General features: G+C 54.0%; 2 protein-coding genes across 2 annotated transcripts in view; one reads left to right on the forward strand and one right to left on the reverse strand.

The window, feature by feature from the left end:
- CFAP99 (cilia and flagella associated protein 99) overlaps nucleotides 1–733 on the reverse strand; it is an 11,489-nt gene extending 10,756 nt beyond the window's left edge. Inside the window, exon 1 of the mRNA XM_044448228.1 lies at nucleotides 668–733. Coding sequence (XP_044304163.1) covers nucleotides 668–733 — 66 coding nt within the window. The remainder of the gene's footprint in view (nucleotides 1–667) is intronic.
- A 3,683-nt stretch (nucleotides 734–4,416) lies between these two features.
- On the forward strand, nucleotides 4,417–15,042 carry ZFYVE28 (zinc finger FYVE-type containing 28). Its single transcript, XM_044448230.1, has 11 exons — nucleotides 4,417–4,539; nucleotides 5,094–5,296; nucleotides 6,171–6,260; nucleotides 6,552–6,641; nucleotides 7,035–7,136; nucleotides 8,443–9,699; nucleotides 10,917–11,062; nucleotides 11,970–12,086; nucleotides 12,658–12,762; nucleotides 14,106–14,209; nucleotides 14,911–15,042. Exons 1-11 carry the CDS (start codon nucleotides 4,432–4,434, stop codon nucleotides 15,040–15,042), a joined length of 2,454 nt encoding a protein of 817 aa, XP_044304165.1. The 5' UTR covers nucleotides 4,417–4,431.
- The last annotated feature ends 372 nt before the right edge of the window (nucleotides 15,043–15,414 follow it).

The following is a 15,414-nucleotide window of genomic DNA, read 5'->3' on the forward strand; positions in this document are numbered from 1 at the left end:
GGAGCGGAGAGCCCCGGCCGCCCGCCCGCGGGGCCCCTCGCAGCCGTGGGGGCTCCGAGCCGCCGGTCTCGCGTGCCTCCGGCCCCGCGTGCTGACGAGGCCTCGGCGCGAGGCCGCGGCCGCCCGGGGCCTCACTGAAGGCATTTCTGCGCCGCCTTCCCTCAAAGTGGCAGGACGGCCATACGGTGGGCAGGGAAGCCCGAGGGCTGTGGACGAGCAACGCCCGGCCCGGCGAGCGGGAGGTCTGCGGGAGGCGACCCTCCGGCTGGGTGGCTCTGACTTCTCAGCCTGCAAACTTCCTCTGCATTAATGCATCGTCTCTTGTCAAAAGCAGCCCGCATAGGAGGAGGCTGCCCTGAAAGGAGGGTGCAAATGTAACATGCTTTTTGGAAAAGCCAAATCTGAAGGAGAACTGCGCTACCGGTTCAGGCACAGAAGCAAGTTGTGGTCCCGAGCCAAAATGGCTGCCTTTTTGACAGAGTTGTTCCCAAAGCTACCATTTTGAGCTATTCCGCTGTGCAGGCTTCTGCGGGAAAGATCCCTCAGCTGAGCTATTTACAAAAGGGTTGGAAATAAAATTCCCTTTGCCATGAGTTCTGGAATATTTGCATGCATTTGCATGCAGTTGCTGTGCACACTTTCAACGTATTGCAGCTGCAATTCAAACTCTGAGAAAACTCTGGATGGCAGCATAGCCGGTGTTGACAGATAGTGCTGGTGGAGGTGAAAGCATGCCCACATTCGGGTTGCAATTTTGTCGGACGTGCTATTTCCCTGTTTCCTGAGAACACCATAGAGGTATTTGTGGACTTTTCCTCCAGGACTGCACTTGGAATGCATCCATTTTCTTCACTGTCCAGCTTTCCCATTCACACACAGACATCCAGAATACAATAGCATGGATGATCTTGGCCTTGCCTCCAGTGGAACGTCCGTGCCCTTGCCAATCTTTTCTAGCCCTTCACTGCTGCCCTTCCAAGTCTCAGTCTTTTTCGGCTGTCTTGGCTGTAGCTCCCCTTTGAATTGATGACTGAACCAAAGTACACAATATTGTTCACATTTCCAATTTCTTCACTGTTGACCTTAAACTTGTGCAATTCTTCTGTAGTTGTCATTTTTGTTTTCTTAATGTTAGCTGCAGCCCCGCTTTTGCACTTTCTTCTCCCACTTTTGCTAGGAGTAGTTTCCCACCATTGCTGCTTTCTGCCAGTGAGATGGAATCGTCAGCGTGGATGGGTGCATCTTCCACCAATTTTCACCCCTCCTTCCTCTGATCCTAATCCAGCGTTGCTCATAATCTCTGCAGTGTGCGTCAGAGAAATCGAGTGCCGGGGCACAGCCCTTTCTTTCAGGACCCTGGACAGCTGCTCAGGGTCCACACTGTTGAAGGCTTTGCCGTAGTCTCCAAAGCACGGACGGATCTTCTGAAATTCTTTGGTGCACCCCAGCATCTGATGTATCTGCAATGTGACCTTGAGTGCCTTTTCCTTTTTGGAATCCAGCGTGACTGCCAGGCCTTCCTCACGCCATATAAGGCACCGTGAGCAACCCCTGTAAGGGAAATCAGTTCTCCTTACCTTCTCCTTTCTTAGAGATTGAAATGTGTACTGGAAATTTCCAGTTTGTGGGCCATTGTTTTGTCTTCCATATTTGTTGGCATATCCTTGTTAGGATCTGGATTCTGCTGCTTGGGAAACTTCTGTTGGTACCTAACTAGTCCAAGTGCTTTCTTAGTCCTTCCAGTTGTGTTCAGAGCGGCTTTCACTTCACTTTCTCATATTGTAGGCTTTTCATGGGATTCCCCTTTGAAGGAGTCTGTTCTCCTCTCAATCTCATTTGCATAGTTCTTCTGTATATTCTTTCGACCTTCTCTTAATTTCCCTCTGCTTAGATAGTATGTCCTCCTATTTGTGCTTCAGCGTTCCTGATCTAGGTTTGAATTTCCCTTTGATCATCTGTAAGAGGTCTTAACACAAAACACATGCCAGTGATTACCACAGACAAGTCCAAATCTCTGAGTAGAATTACTGGGTTTCTGAGAAGCATTGCAGCCAAGTATTTCTGACTGCAAGTAGTTCTGTGCGCAGCCCCTGCCTCACCCGAGTCCAGTGAAAAAGAGAGCTATAAAACATTGCACATTCTCGACATAAAGATGAGGCTGCGTTCCAGGAATCTCTTCACACTGAGGCATTTATGGTGATGCACTTGCGATTCTTCTCCCAAGACAGTTTATGGAAAGTTTGTATGTCACCCAGCAAAGAGAGTCCAGTATTATTTCTGAATCCCTCAGTCAGATGCTAGGATAGGTTTTTGTGTTTTCAGACTCTGAGCATACCACAGCTGTGCTGCACTGCCACCCTGTGTGCCCATGTAGTACCCTATATAATGTAGGGTATGAAGGGCAAAGTCAGACCTCCCCCACACCCCCAGCTGAAAAAATACGCATAAAGGACATACTCGTAATCCTGCAAAGAAAAATGAAGCAGAAGCCCTACTGAAGTCTCAGGTTAAAAGGCTTGTGCAGGGAAGTGCCGCTTCTCGGGATAACCTCCCTCAGCTGCTGGGTGCAAGAGAACTCTTGTGGCCAAGTGCCTGCATGCTAAGGAGCCAGGAAGCCCCTGAGCAGGGCCTTCTGAAAACAGCTTCCCAGATATTAGCAGAAATGCCTGGCCTGCCCCCAGTTCAGGCAGGCCATTCCAGAAGGAGGCGGCAGGCATGAAGTGGAAGGATGCTGAGAGGTCCAGGGGAATTCACAGCCTTGCACCCCCACACCTGTCTGTCATCAGTCATTGCAGGGGCTGCAGGTGCGTTTCGTGCCAAAACTCAGTTCCCCAGAAACACTTGCATGGTCCGTTTCCTCTAAGACTGCCTGGGCCTTTATACATAAAATATGAAAACTGGGACAAAACGGAGGATGTTCGACGCCCTTCTATTACATTCACAGTACTTGCACCCAAAAGTATATATTTATTTCACAAAGTGCCGCTTTCCTGTCTTGTTTAATGGGAGTTGTTGCTTTACTAAATGCATTGGAATCCAATCAAGCAAAAGTGATCGTTCCTTGAAAATAATGCATTTATACAGATGTGTCGATCTCTTCTGCAGAGGACTGATCCACAGCTCCTTGCTCAATTCTACTATGCCGATGAAGAGCTAAATCAAATTGCGGCTGAACTAGACAGTCTGGATGGAAGGAAAGACCCGCAAAGATGCACCTTGTTGGTCAACCAGTTCCGTTCATGTCAGGTAACCAGAATGGCTTTTAGCTAAAATCATTCTTGCCCTTGAACCAGAACCATCATGCTGATGATTAGATAAAGCAAGGAAATATGTTGGGCAAATGAAATTGATTTAAACATTGTGCATTCCACTCAAGGCTGGAGTGGCTCAGGATAGAGGGCCAGCGGCCCAGGGAAATGGGACCCACTCTTGGAAGGGAGTTTGTCACACCTGGAGCTCTTACTGGTGACAAGGAGCAATTCTTCAAGGACGTTGTGCTTTTTCTAGTGCTTTCTGAGGGTCCCTTGCTTCTTAAGTTCCCCTCCTGGTCCACACAAGCAGCTATGACTTGTAAATTCTCATCACTTCACTTACCTGCCAGAAGCAGCCAAGATGCTATTTCCTCTGCTCATTTTGTATGGATTGGGTTTCAGTATAAAAGCAAGGAAAATCTAATGATTTTTCTTGATTTCACCCCACGGATTCTGTTCTGTCAGTGCTGCACTGGTACTAAGTTGATCTGGCAAGAGTCAAGACTTCTGCTTTAGAATAGGTTGTAATATATATATTTCTAACCTAGGAAAATGTGCACAATATTCAAGTTTCCACCTTGCAATTTTGACAAATTGGAATTGCAAATTCGGGCAAGCTGTGGACAGGAGGCGTCAAATTTTGCACAAATCTGAAATTAACTGTCAGAAAAGTCAGGAGGCCAAGGCAGAGGATGTGGGGAGAGGCGGATGCTTCTGAGTGTCTCATGTTAGATGGCGCAACAAGAAAAACAGCTCATATCTAACAAGTTGGCCCTAATTTACCAAGTTTATGCAGCTTTCCCCAAATTGTGCTATAGAAGCAGCTAGCAGCTCTGCATCTTTAGTGCAGGTGTTTTGAGGAATTCTGCTGAAGCTGGAAACAAAAGGCCAATTTGGCCGCTCCTGGCATCCGGCTCGGAAGCAAGGGAAGCTCTGAGCCCAAACAGGCTGTGTTTTCTGGTATCACATGTTCCTCTCGGTAATTCATCTGCGTGGGCGAATGTGTGGTTGGCCAGCAAAGGAAGCCCCCAGCCCGCTCCTTCCTGCTGACCCAGTGCCAGAAGACGTGGGCTGGCTTGCCACAGGGGCCGGTGTGATGGGCCTGCACAGCAACACGGGGCATCACTAACTTGTGCTGTTGCCATTCCAGGATAACGTGTTAAACATCATAAACCAAATCATGGAGGAATGCATTCCACATGAACGGGCCAACCGTGATTTTTGTGTTAAGTTTCCTGAGGAAATACGACATGACAACCTTGCAGGACAGCTCTGGTTTGGAGCGGAGGTACGTAACAAGAGTGGACTCCCAGAAGAGTGGGGTGGACGGCCAAGGAGGCTGCCACTGCATGCGAGTAGGCCTGGTGGGCAAGCGGAGCGAGCACACGCTCTTCCCAGGGCTTACTCCTCTGGGGCACGTTGGAGGGGTTCCTCCTGCCCCATTCGCCAGCCTCCCCGAGGCATCCTGGGGCTTGGCCTGCCATTCTGGACCTTCACATTCCCTTTCTTCAGTTCCTGAAAGTGATCCCACCAGAACATAATTCAGAGACACTGTCCGACCGTTAAGTGACTCTAACACTGCTGAACACATATTTGACTCTCTCGGTAGCCTTCTGCCACACATGAGACCTTCTTCTCAGTTCTGGTGCAGCTTACAGTGCAACTGGAAAGCGGGCTGATTGTTGTAGCAGCTGCCTCCTCAACATCAGAGTGCTTTCCTGGTCCTCACTGAAGCATGCTTCGCCCTCTGGACAGACCGGCATTGCAAGCCGTGCCTGCCCAGCCAGCCCCGCTTTCTGAGTTCTCTTCCCCAGCACACTGTCTCCGTTTCTGCACTTGCAGTGCCTGGCGGCCGGCTCAATCATCATGAACCGGGAAATAGAGAGCATGGCAATGCGGCCGCTGGCCAAGGGTCTGACCCGCAGCCTAGAGGAGGTCCGGGGCCTTTTGCGCGACCAGGCCCTTCGGGATTTGAATGTCTACACGGCCAGAATGAAAGAAGCGCTGAAACAGTTTGATGCCCTCTTTGCAGAATTTGAGCTAAGGTAAGAAGCGTGATGCCTCTCTCCAGAACATCACACTTTGTAAGCCAGAGGGAGGGCCTTTTTGTTTCTACACCTGGTGCTGTCCACCTCTCCCTGCCATTCCTTTCCGTAAACTTTCAGTGTCCCTCTGCTGAGTCTCCCCGATTGATCCCGTCTGGAAGGCAGTGTCACTGCTACAAGGGGGATGTTGGCCACCAAGCCTTGGAACTGGAATGTGTCTGGCTCCCCCGCTCGATCCTCCCGTGCCAGCGCCCCCCTGCTGTGCCGCATCTGCTCCCCACTGGAAGGGGGCAGGGCTGACCCACGCTCCGGGCTTGGCCCTTGGACCGTGGCTGGGGAGGCCCTGCCCGGCCTCTTCTGCTGGGGGATCCACACTGCTCTGCCATTCATTCAAAACCTGTGGTTTATTGGCCCCCCTTTTCGGTTCATTTCCCCATGTACTTTCAGTGCACGTTCTGCAGTTAGGAATAACTGCAGGCATTTTATGTTAACTGTGAGTGCTTGCTTATTTCTGGAGAAGCCATTGGATATTTTCCATTTCCCTGAAATGAAGAATTGACTTAAAAGCCCTTCACAGCCTTTACCCAGTGCTTCCCCCGCCAATGTTCAAAGCACGATGCTCTTTTCACAGTCTGAACAACAGCCATGCACGGGGGCCGGTGTCACTTCCTGCGGCGGAGGGCCCTGCTTCCAAGACTAGCTGGGCGCCCTCAGCAGCTCCAGGCCAGCACAGGGGGCAGCAGGGCCTCCTGACGCCGGCCGGCTCGCAGGGGTGCCAACGGGGAGGTGGCGGCCGGATGATGCCCCTCCGGCTCTGCGACGCTGTGAGGAGACACTGTCCGCGCCCCCTTCCACTGTGCTTTCTCCCTTGCAGCTACGTCTCTGCCATGGTGCCTGTGCAGTCCCCCAAGGAGTACGATGCCCAGCAAGAGGTCATCGTGCTCTTCTGCGAAACAGTGGAGAGGTAGGCAACGTCCGGGCTGAGCGGGCCGCGGTTGCAGCTGCTCTGCAAGCTGGGCTCGAGCAGGCACCCCGTTTGCATCCGGGGTGGCCACGTGGGCCGGGGAGGCCCCGGGGGACACGAACAGGCACCTCGCATGCAGCGTGCGGTACATGCCTCCCCAGTGAAGCCCCACCGCGAAAGAGGCGCTCGCTGCCCCCCGTCCCACCTGTGAGCCACGCCCGAGGGCTGCTGTGGGAAGCGCACCTGGCGGAGCCATTTTGCTCAAATGGTCTGATCTTCTGTTCCGTACAGAGCTTTAAAGCTTGGGTACCTTACTCAAGACATGATCGATGACTATGAGCCAGCGCTGATGTTTACGATCCCACGATTAGCCATTGTATGGTAAGTACGCTGTCGAGACATTTTCCTCGCTGCGCATGGCTTCCCAAATCTCAAGTTCAACCGGGGCTGCTCCCATTTTTTCTGATTTCAAGGGCATCACCCCTCGCCCCGCAAAAGCGCTGCTGCTGCCGCTTCCGTCTCAGCAGCCTCTGCTGATGGGAGGCCTGGCAGGACCCGCGCTGTCCCTTGGCCACCGCCTGCCAACCCTTACATGGTTCACTGCAGTGGGACAGCATAGAAATGCTGTCAGCAAATCAAACTGCATGCAAGGGATCCACGGAAAGAGTCAGGCTGGAGGGCCTCAGGGCTCCTGCGTCTGGCCTGGCCCCGCCGCTCCTTCCGCTGTTCAGGTCGAGATGAAGTGCACTTGCCTTCTTGCCTTTTGCGTTGCAGCGGGCTGGCTGTTTACCCAGAGGGTCCCCTGAACCTTGACCGCAAAGAAGAAGACATGTCCGAACTTTTCAGGCCCTTTCACACATTGCTAAGGAAAATAAGGCAAGTAATTTAATCCTCTTCGGTGTGAAGAGTATCCTTCCCATTTCTCGCACGCCGTTCACACACGCTGCTCTAGCAATCCTAGAAAACCCCCCTGGGGGTGCTCAGAGCAGCCCGTCCCGAAGGCCACTCTGCAGGAACGATCTTGGATGTAGGAATCACCACGTGGTCCACACTACGGCCGAGTGCTCTTGGGGACTTCCACCTCTGGAAAGTGGAGGGCTGGGAACTGCGCATGGAGAAGAGCGAAGTCCACGAGTGTCTCAGAGGAGGCCCCTCCGTTCCACCAGCCCTTCGCCAGCTCCGGGCTGCAGCAGGCAGCCCAGTGCCGGGCGCTTGGCCTCCACTCCGACGACCTCACCCGCTTCTGGCACGTCCTTCCATGTCGCTCTTCCATTGCACCGGGAGGGCTGGTGGTGGTGTGGCACAGTGCTCTGGCTGGGACCCAGGAGATTGCGCCGTGGCCCCTCCTCGGCTGTGGGTGACGCTGGGCCAGTCACGGACCCGCAACCTGGTGGGTCGCTCTGGTGCGGATATGATAGAGAGTTGGGTTCTTCATGGGAGAAAAAAAGTGGGGGTATAAGCCCAGTGCAATTACTATTCTTGCTATTATTTGTAGTTTTGAGGAGAACATTTTGAACAGTATCTTAAGTCTTTTTATTTATGTTTCCTTGTTCTGTTTGAGATGGCTGTAGGGTGTGTGTCCTGCTTTTGATTATAAGAATAACCAAGTGTTAGATGTCCAAAAAAGCTGCTAGATCTCAATCCCACCTGGAGAGCTTCCTTGTTGACCAAATGCTCCCCCCCCCCCCCCGCAGTTCAGATAAAGGGCAGCCTGTGCTTCAGCAGCAGCAATGGGGCCGCGACGACCCACGCACCGTCCTCGAGGCTGGGCTGTCGCAGGATCCGAACGCACCATGAAAGCAGGCGAGAGGCGCAGCCTTCAGCGCGACTGGCTGAGCACGAGGGTCGCACTGGATGGTGCCACCACGGCTGGCTGCTCATGGTGCCGGGAGCCAGAGCCTCGCTCACAATGGTATAGGAGGAGTTGGCCTGGGGTGGAAGCAGTTGGACTATAGGACAATGAGTGAGAAGAGCTGGAGAATGCAGGCACCACAGCCGTGGCTGACGGAGAAGCACATCAGAAGTACGAAATGCATTCTGCATTCTGAATGCATTCAGAATAACTATAGTCCTCCAATACATTAACTGGAATTACTATTAGAATAAGTTTACACAATAGTTGGGCAGTGTGGAAACCGTCAGCTTAGTGATATTTAGCATACTGCATTATTTCTTATCGTAGGGATCTGCTACAGACTTTGACAGATAAAGAGTTATATATTCTGGAATGCAACCTCTGCATATCCCAGGATTTCGACTTTCCTGCCCGTGGTGGCCCCGAAGTGCCCTCTGCTCTGATTCCCAACTTAATGGCAGCGCTGCCCTCCGATGCTCTGCCCGAAAGGTCTGAGAACGCCGAAGCGGAGCTGGCCTGCTCCATGCAGCACGACAAGCAGGAGCTGGAGCAGCTGAGCCAGATGGTCTGCAGGGCGGGAGACGAGATGTCCTTGCTGCTCTCACCGCCCGCCCCCCGCAGCCCCCCGGCTGGCCGGCCTGGCCCGAAGCGTGGCTCAAGCGGGGAGCCCTCCCCGACGGGCAGCCTGGCTGGCGAGGAGGAGCACGTGTTCTTCATCGACGATTTAGAGGCAGCCAGGCATGCCTGTGCCGGGAGAGGCTCAGCCAGGGACGCGTGCCGCGGACCCTGCCGTGCTGTGCCGTGCGGCGAGCCTGCCGTGTCCAAGCGCCGGCCGTGCGACCTCAGTGACAGCCGCAGTGCTGAGGAGAGCCGCCGTGTGTCTGATGCCTCCCCTCCCAAGTCCTGCACTTGCTCCGAAGGCCCCGAGTCACACCTGTACTTCGGCACCTGGGATGTTTACACGCACGATGCAGAGGCGGCAGAAATCATCGCCCAGCGGACCGGGGGAATGAAAATCTCTGCCACAGTCATATTCAATCCCAGATCTTCTGCAGGCCTGGAGCCCTCAGCTTCAGCCAAGGTCAGAGACTTGTGTGCTTTGGCTGAGGAAGACCCAGAGCTCCGCCAGCTCCGCGTGGCTGGCACAAATTCCCTCGTTAATCCCTGTGCGTGTTGTGGGGCCCGCGAGAACAGCGGAGAGGAAAACCTCCGCTTAAAGATGAACGGTTTTATGGGAAACACGATCAACCCATCTTCCAGTTCGCTAAAATTGAAAGAAAGGGGTCATCGAGATCAAAGGGAACGTGTGCTCTCTGCACGAGAAGAATTACATGGCGAACCGTACATTTTGCTGGCAGAAAGAGACCCTTCTGAAGAGGCCCTGGCTCTTCCCGGCGCCTGCAAGTGCAGGGCAGCAGCCCCAGGTCCCGAGCGTGCAGCCGAGGATGGATCCGAAATGGACGAAGGAATCATGGGTCAGCCAAAGTACGAAAGGCAGCTTCTAACTGAAATGTCATCTCTAGTCGCTGAAGAAACGAATGGAAGAATAGTGAATGAAGACAAGGAATCTCGATCCAGCTCAAGGCAAGCAATCCTCTTATAACTTTCTTTAACTCTGCTTCATAGGCAGAACAACTGGCCTTGGAGATTTGCATTCTTCTTTGCTCCAGCACCAGTCTGGTTTGTAATATGCCGCTGGATTTTCTGCAGCCATGAAACGTAAGCCCTGCCACTGCTTGGCTGAACTGTTCCTGCTGTTTAGGGTTATGCCACGAACGTAATATAAGCCTCAGCCGGCTTGCGCATGCACGGATCACTCTGCACCCCCGTTTTCTGGACCGCCCAAGCCTCCCTCCAATGCCACAGGCCCGTATGGGAGTGGAGCGGTGTGGCGGGGGCCCCACACCCACAGGTGCTTGGCCCCCTCTGGCTCGGCTCTTCCAGGAGCCGTGTGGCCTGGCCCAGGGCTGGCCCCAGCCATTCTGCTGCCGGGGCCATGCGGGGGGCGTCTCTTCTGCCGAGGTGAGGGGCAGAGCCGTGCCCAGAGCCTGCCCGCTTGTGCCGGCCCCAGAGGCAGAGGAACCCACGAGCGCCTTGGTTACGCCCGGAGAGTCTTTGTCTCCTTCCGCAAAAGGGCCAGAGGGGAAGCCCTCAAAGGCTGGAGGGCCGGGTGGCGGACACGATCACGGCTGCCCGCACCTCGCAGGATGCTGGCTCTGCGGAGGACCGGGCTAGGTCCACGAGGGCAGCGCCACCTCGCTGGCTCTCCACGCCACCATTCCCACGCATGGCTCCGCAAGGCGGCGATGCGGCCCGGGCCACTGGCACTCCTCTGGCATGATTGGCAGCAGCCTCAGTGGGGCTGAGAGGTGAGGGGAGCCCTCCTGGATATACAGGGGAAGGGGAGAGGCGGGCCCCCCACCAAAACAGATCTGGGCAGGGTGTCTTCCCACAGAGTCCCGCTGTGTCAGAGCAGGGCGACCACTCCAAGAACGCCTTGGCCATCCAGGCGACTGCAGCACAGCGCCCTTGTGGGTGAAATGCTGCAGCAGCCTCGGACCCAAGCCTGCCGCCAAGATTCGGCTCAGGCAAGAGCACGCGGGGCTCTCGGGACCAGCAGAACCGCCCACGAAAAGCTGCCCAGCGCGCCAAGCAGGGCGCTCGTTCCAGGGCCCAGCCGGGCCGGAAGCGCCTCCTGCAAGCTCTGCGGACCAGCCGGGCGCCGCCACAGGGCCGGCTGTGCTGGATCACGAAGGGAAAGCCGAGGCTTATCTGTGCCGTTTGGCCTCCTCCCCTTGCAGCATCTGGACAGCGGGTGCTGGCTCATCGGATCTGGAGGAAACCCAGCTGGGCTCCCGGGCAGTGCAAACGGCCTCGGCAGATCCGGTCCGGTCTCGATTCCACAGCAGCAGCGACCTCATTCACCGGCTTTTTGTGTGCATCTCAGGTTGGCATCTTCCTTTGGTTTTACTCGTTAAATATGCTGTAAATGAAATGTACAGGCTGCAGGATTATAACAGAGCTGCACTTCAGACAAGACAAGATTTCAGGAACTGTTTGTCACAACTGCGGTTCAGAAAACAGCTATAGAAGCTGGTTCCATAGTTCGGAAAGGCCTGCTCTCCAGCCCAGCTCCCTCCCTCCCTCCCTCCCTCCCTCCCTACCTGATCGGAGCCAGCGAGAGTTTGCTTTGCAAGCCAGCTGGGAATGTCCTGCCTCCTGCAAATAAACATTTCAAACTGTGCCCTCAGCCCCAGCTTGGAGGCCACCCATGCAGGACACGGCTTTAAGGCCCCCGCACAACTGAGTCCGGATCCTGGTGCTGGCCCAGTTCCAGGCAGCAGCCCAGTCTGCATGGAACCACAACCCGGCTCACTGGTTTTAAAGCCCAGATTTTTGTGGACAAGCCTGCTTGCCACTCGCGGCTGCTGGAGAGCTCCCGCTTGGCTCCTTCTGCTGAGGAGAACGACTAAAGAGCCCGGAGGTGCTCCACTTAGGAGGGGCCTGTCTCATGATGCCAAGCGCAGTCCTGAAAACATCTTTTAATATGCCCCAAAACTAGCCTGAAACAGTTCACACAGCATTAGTGAACAAGGAGTACCAGGTGTCCTTTGGACTGAAGTCCTGCCCAGCCTGAAAAACCAGCCTCTGCACCTGCTTCCTGGTAGTTTTGGGAAGTGCGGAAGCTCCCCTGTGCCAGCGGCTGGTGCAAAGGACGTCGTGTGGGAACAGCAGGTACACAGGCTGCTGCCCCCAAATTTTACTAATCAGGCCACCATGGCTATTTCAATAGTTATGAAGCAGCATTAAACCTTCACAGGTTTTAACTTCTAACCGTTTCCACAATTGGTTAGGTGTCGCAGACCAGCTGCAGACCAACTATGCCTGTGACTTGCGAAGTATTTTAAAGACCTTATTCGAAGCGATGGCAACCAAACCCGATGTGGAGGACAAGAAATTGCAAAAGAAAGGCAAGCGGCATTTTCAGACTATTCATGAGAAGCCTTCTTTCCGAGTCACGTGCACGCAAGTTCTGGAGGAAGGGGACGGGGGGTGGGGCAGATGTGGGACCCGGCCCTTGCCCCCGGGGGGGCTAAGAGAGAGGAGCTGCTCAGCCACAGGCCCCCTTGCCGGCTTGCCCTTCAGTGGCCAGAGCCCCAAAGGCACAGCCAGAAAGGGAGCAGCTGCAGCGCAGGGCCTGCTTCGAGTCAAGCTGCTCTGTCAACTGCAGAGTTGCAATAAAGGCTCCTTGAGCTTTGCCACCTGAGGGAAAGCAGAGGGAAGGGACCAGCCTGCGACATGGAGGCTGCTGCCAGCCCGAGGCATCCAAATTCTTTGCCCCATGCATGGAGCACGAGGAGCCGACAGCACGCCAGACTCTGGAGCAGCCCTGCACGTGCGCACCGCTGAGCACTCTGCCGGGGGCGTGGGAGAAACCCGCAGCGGGCTCAGACGAGTTCAGGTCTCCGTGTGCCTGCAGGGCAGCCTTTGGCCGACCCGCACGGCTTCTCTTCACGTGGCTTCCTTTCCTTGCCTTGCCAGTCAATCCCCATTTAAGCAACCTAGCTCCCGAAGACTGTGCGCTCTGTCAGGAGACCGTGTCGTCTTCGGAACCTGCAGAGAAGGCCAAGAATGGAAACTTTGAAGGTACCTCTTTTGCAGAGCCTTATTGTCTGTTTTATTTTTATTATTATTATTATTATTACATTTCTATGCCGCCCCTTGCCGAAGCCTCGGAGCGGATTACAACATAATAAAATACATTGAAATACAATAGAACATAATAAATTGCCAATAACTACAAAAATACAAAAAATACATTGAGATACAAACAAAATAATATAAAATTAAATTAATTTTAAATACTATAAAATTAAATTACAGTTTTACCAAAGCTGTGAGTTACAATTGTGGCAAGACACGTTCTGCGGCATATTCTGCAAAGAGAATGTTACACCTGGGATTTTTAGATCCTCTGGGTCCAGTCTGTGTATTCCAAACACACCTGTCATCAGGAAAAAGAAACATAAAATAATAATAGATTTAAACTCGATATTGAGAAAACATCTGAAAAAGGAGATATCTGTTGCCAGGACTGTGAAGAATATGTTTCGGCATTCCTTCGGAAGCCTGCAGGAGAAAGCTCAGCCGGGATCGACATGCAAAGGAGTGTCAGCCAAGCAGCATCATTAAGGGCCAAGGACCCGCTGAGTGGCTGGAAGTACCTAGATAAGGAAAGCAGCCCACATAGTATGTTCTACAAACCATGGATTAGGTGGAACAAGGTTTAATTATGGCTAAAATATGTACAAATTTGTCGTGACAGATCTCCCCTTGATTTCAGTAGGTCTACTTCAGGTCACATGACCAGGTTAGATGCAGCTCATTGCAGTTGTTGCTGTTGTGATCATTGCATTGCAGTTGTGCCCCGTCTCTGCAAGGAACCCAGCTGGCCTACCAGGTTCTGCTCCTCTCCATTCTCTCCTTACAACAAAACCCTTCAAAGTAGGTGAGGCTGAGAGCCTGTGACCGGCCCAGAGTCCCTCGGGAAGCTCCATCGCCCTGATCTTCTGCTTCCCAGTTTGGTGCCCTTCACCACTAAGCTGCCCTGGCCTTCCAGGGTCTCCTAGAAGACATTCCTTGAGGGCACTAAGGCGGAACGGGAATGTTGATCATTTTTGGACACTCCGACAAGGGACACTATGCTCAACTCTGGGCCTTCCTCCAAGTGCCAGCTCCAAGGAGGGTCTTCTTTGTGGTCACCACCCATCTCTGGAACAACTATATAAAATTAATAATACAGTTAATAGCAATAGCAATTACAATCCCTTCCCACCCTACCGCTTTCCCTTTGCTTCATCCTCCTTCCCACTATATGTCGAGGCAAGAGACTGAACTTTTCAGAGTGGAAAGGGAAGCAAACCTTGATACAGAGTTTGTTTCTCTAGAATTCGGAATGCGGTTTCTTCATCATCCTCTGCTTTTAACAGATCCTCCCGAGTGGGTGCCGGATGAAGCCTGCAGCTTCTGCACTGCATGCAATGCCCCCTTCACCGTGATCCGCAGGAAGCATCACTGCCGGAGCTGTGGGAAGGTAACCCTCCAAGCCCCAGTGCCACGTGGCTGGCTGGAGCGCACAGGCAGGGTTGAAATCCAGCATGTATGAAGCGCATGGAAAACATGAGCGGCATGCGGAGAAGCAAATCCCCTGCAGCCCCAGCCTGGAAAGATGGTTGCACAGCGATGCCGCAAGGTGCCAGCTGGCCTGCGCCCGTGCCCCCCCGATGGGCACCGTGCCCGCAGGAGAGTTCTGCCACGATCTCATGGGGGATCCCCTCGTCCAGCACCGGCAGGCACACCCCATTCCTGTTGCGGAGCGGATCAGCAGCAGAGGGGGGCGCGTGCTGCCTGCTTCCGCAGCCTCAATCACCGTGCTCCGCCAGGGCCGTGGTGTCGGGGGAGAAGGAAGGGCCGGCCAGCGAGGGGGCCTGCATGCCGGTGGGGGGCTGGCCCTTCTCCAGAGGGGTGGGCCCAGGGTTACCCAAAAGGAGGATTCCCAGGAATTGCTTCCACAAACTGCTCTGGGCATGCTCAGAGACTGCTAGCCGTTGCTTGCTGGAGTCATTAGGAATAAAGACCTTTGCCAAAGACCTTTGTGTTTGAAAGAGAAGTGGGGAGCCGGTTCCCCACATGGAGGCTGCGGGGCTGTTGCCCACCCACAGCAGGTGTGGGCAAGTGCGTTGCACACCTGAGGAAAACAGAGACACTGAACTCGGTCTGTATCGTGCCTTTCAGATCTTTTGCTCCCGCTGCTCTTCTCACTCGGCCCCTTTGCCTCGGTACGGCCAGATGAAACCTGTCCGCGTGTGCACCCACTGCTACATGTTCCACGTGACGCCGTTCTACAGCGACAAATGGGACATCTGACCCCGAGGCTGGCGGAGGGAACGGCTTGGAGGCGTCGTTTCCGGGAGGCTTTGCCTCGGGCCAAGACGGGACCTGAGAGGGGACACAGCTGGAACGGGCAGGCGGGCGGCTTTGCCGCGTTTCTGTTGCATTTTATCAAGCAGCTCATGTTGAAATGCGAAGCCTCTGCGGTCCCGACGATGCTCCCGTCTTCCATTTTAAGAATAGCCTTGTACACATATATGCAGACTTAAAAAGACCCAGAGGAGAGCACACCTCTTAGGAAGGTTTTTTTTGCTGCAATTCAGAAAATCTCTGATGCACCAGCCTGGACAGGTTGCGTCACTGGGTGGGACATCACGGTCAGCAGGAAGGGTGCATCCGACACGCGCG

Source organism: Varanus komodoensis, unplaced genomic scaffold, assembly GCF_004798865.1.
Source record: "Varanus komodoensis strain SLA01 unplaced genomic scaffold, ASM479886v1 scaffold54, whole genome shotgun sequence".
NCBI lineage: Eukaryota > Metazoa > Chordata > Lepidosauria > Squamata > Varanidae > Varanus > Varanus komodoensis.

Bases quoted from the DNA above. Each gene is read 5' to 3' on its own strand.
- ZFYVE28 (XM_044448230.1), top strand. From the start codon at position 4,432: ATGGAGGAATGCATTCCACATGAACGGGCCAACCGTGATTTTTGTGTT. The intron at 7,137-8,442 runs GCAAGTAATTTA...TTCTTATCGTAG, and splicing joins ACATTGCTAAGGAAAATAAG to GGATCTGCTACAGACTTTGA. The intron at 9,700-10,916 runs GCAAGCAATCCT...CTCCCCTTGCAG, and splicing joins GAATCTCGATCCAGCTCAAG to CATCTGGACAGCGGGTGCTG.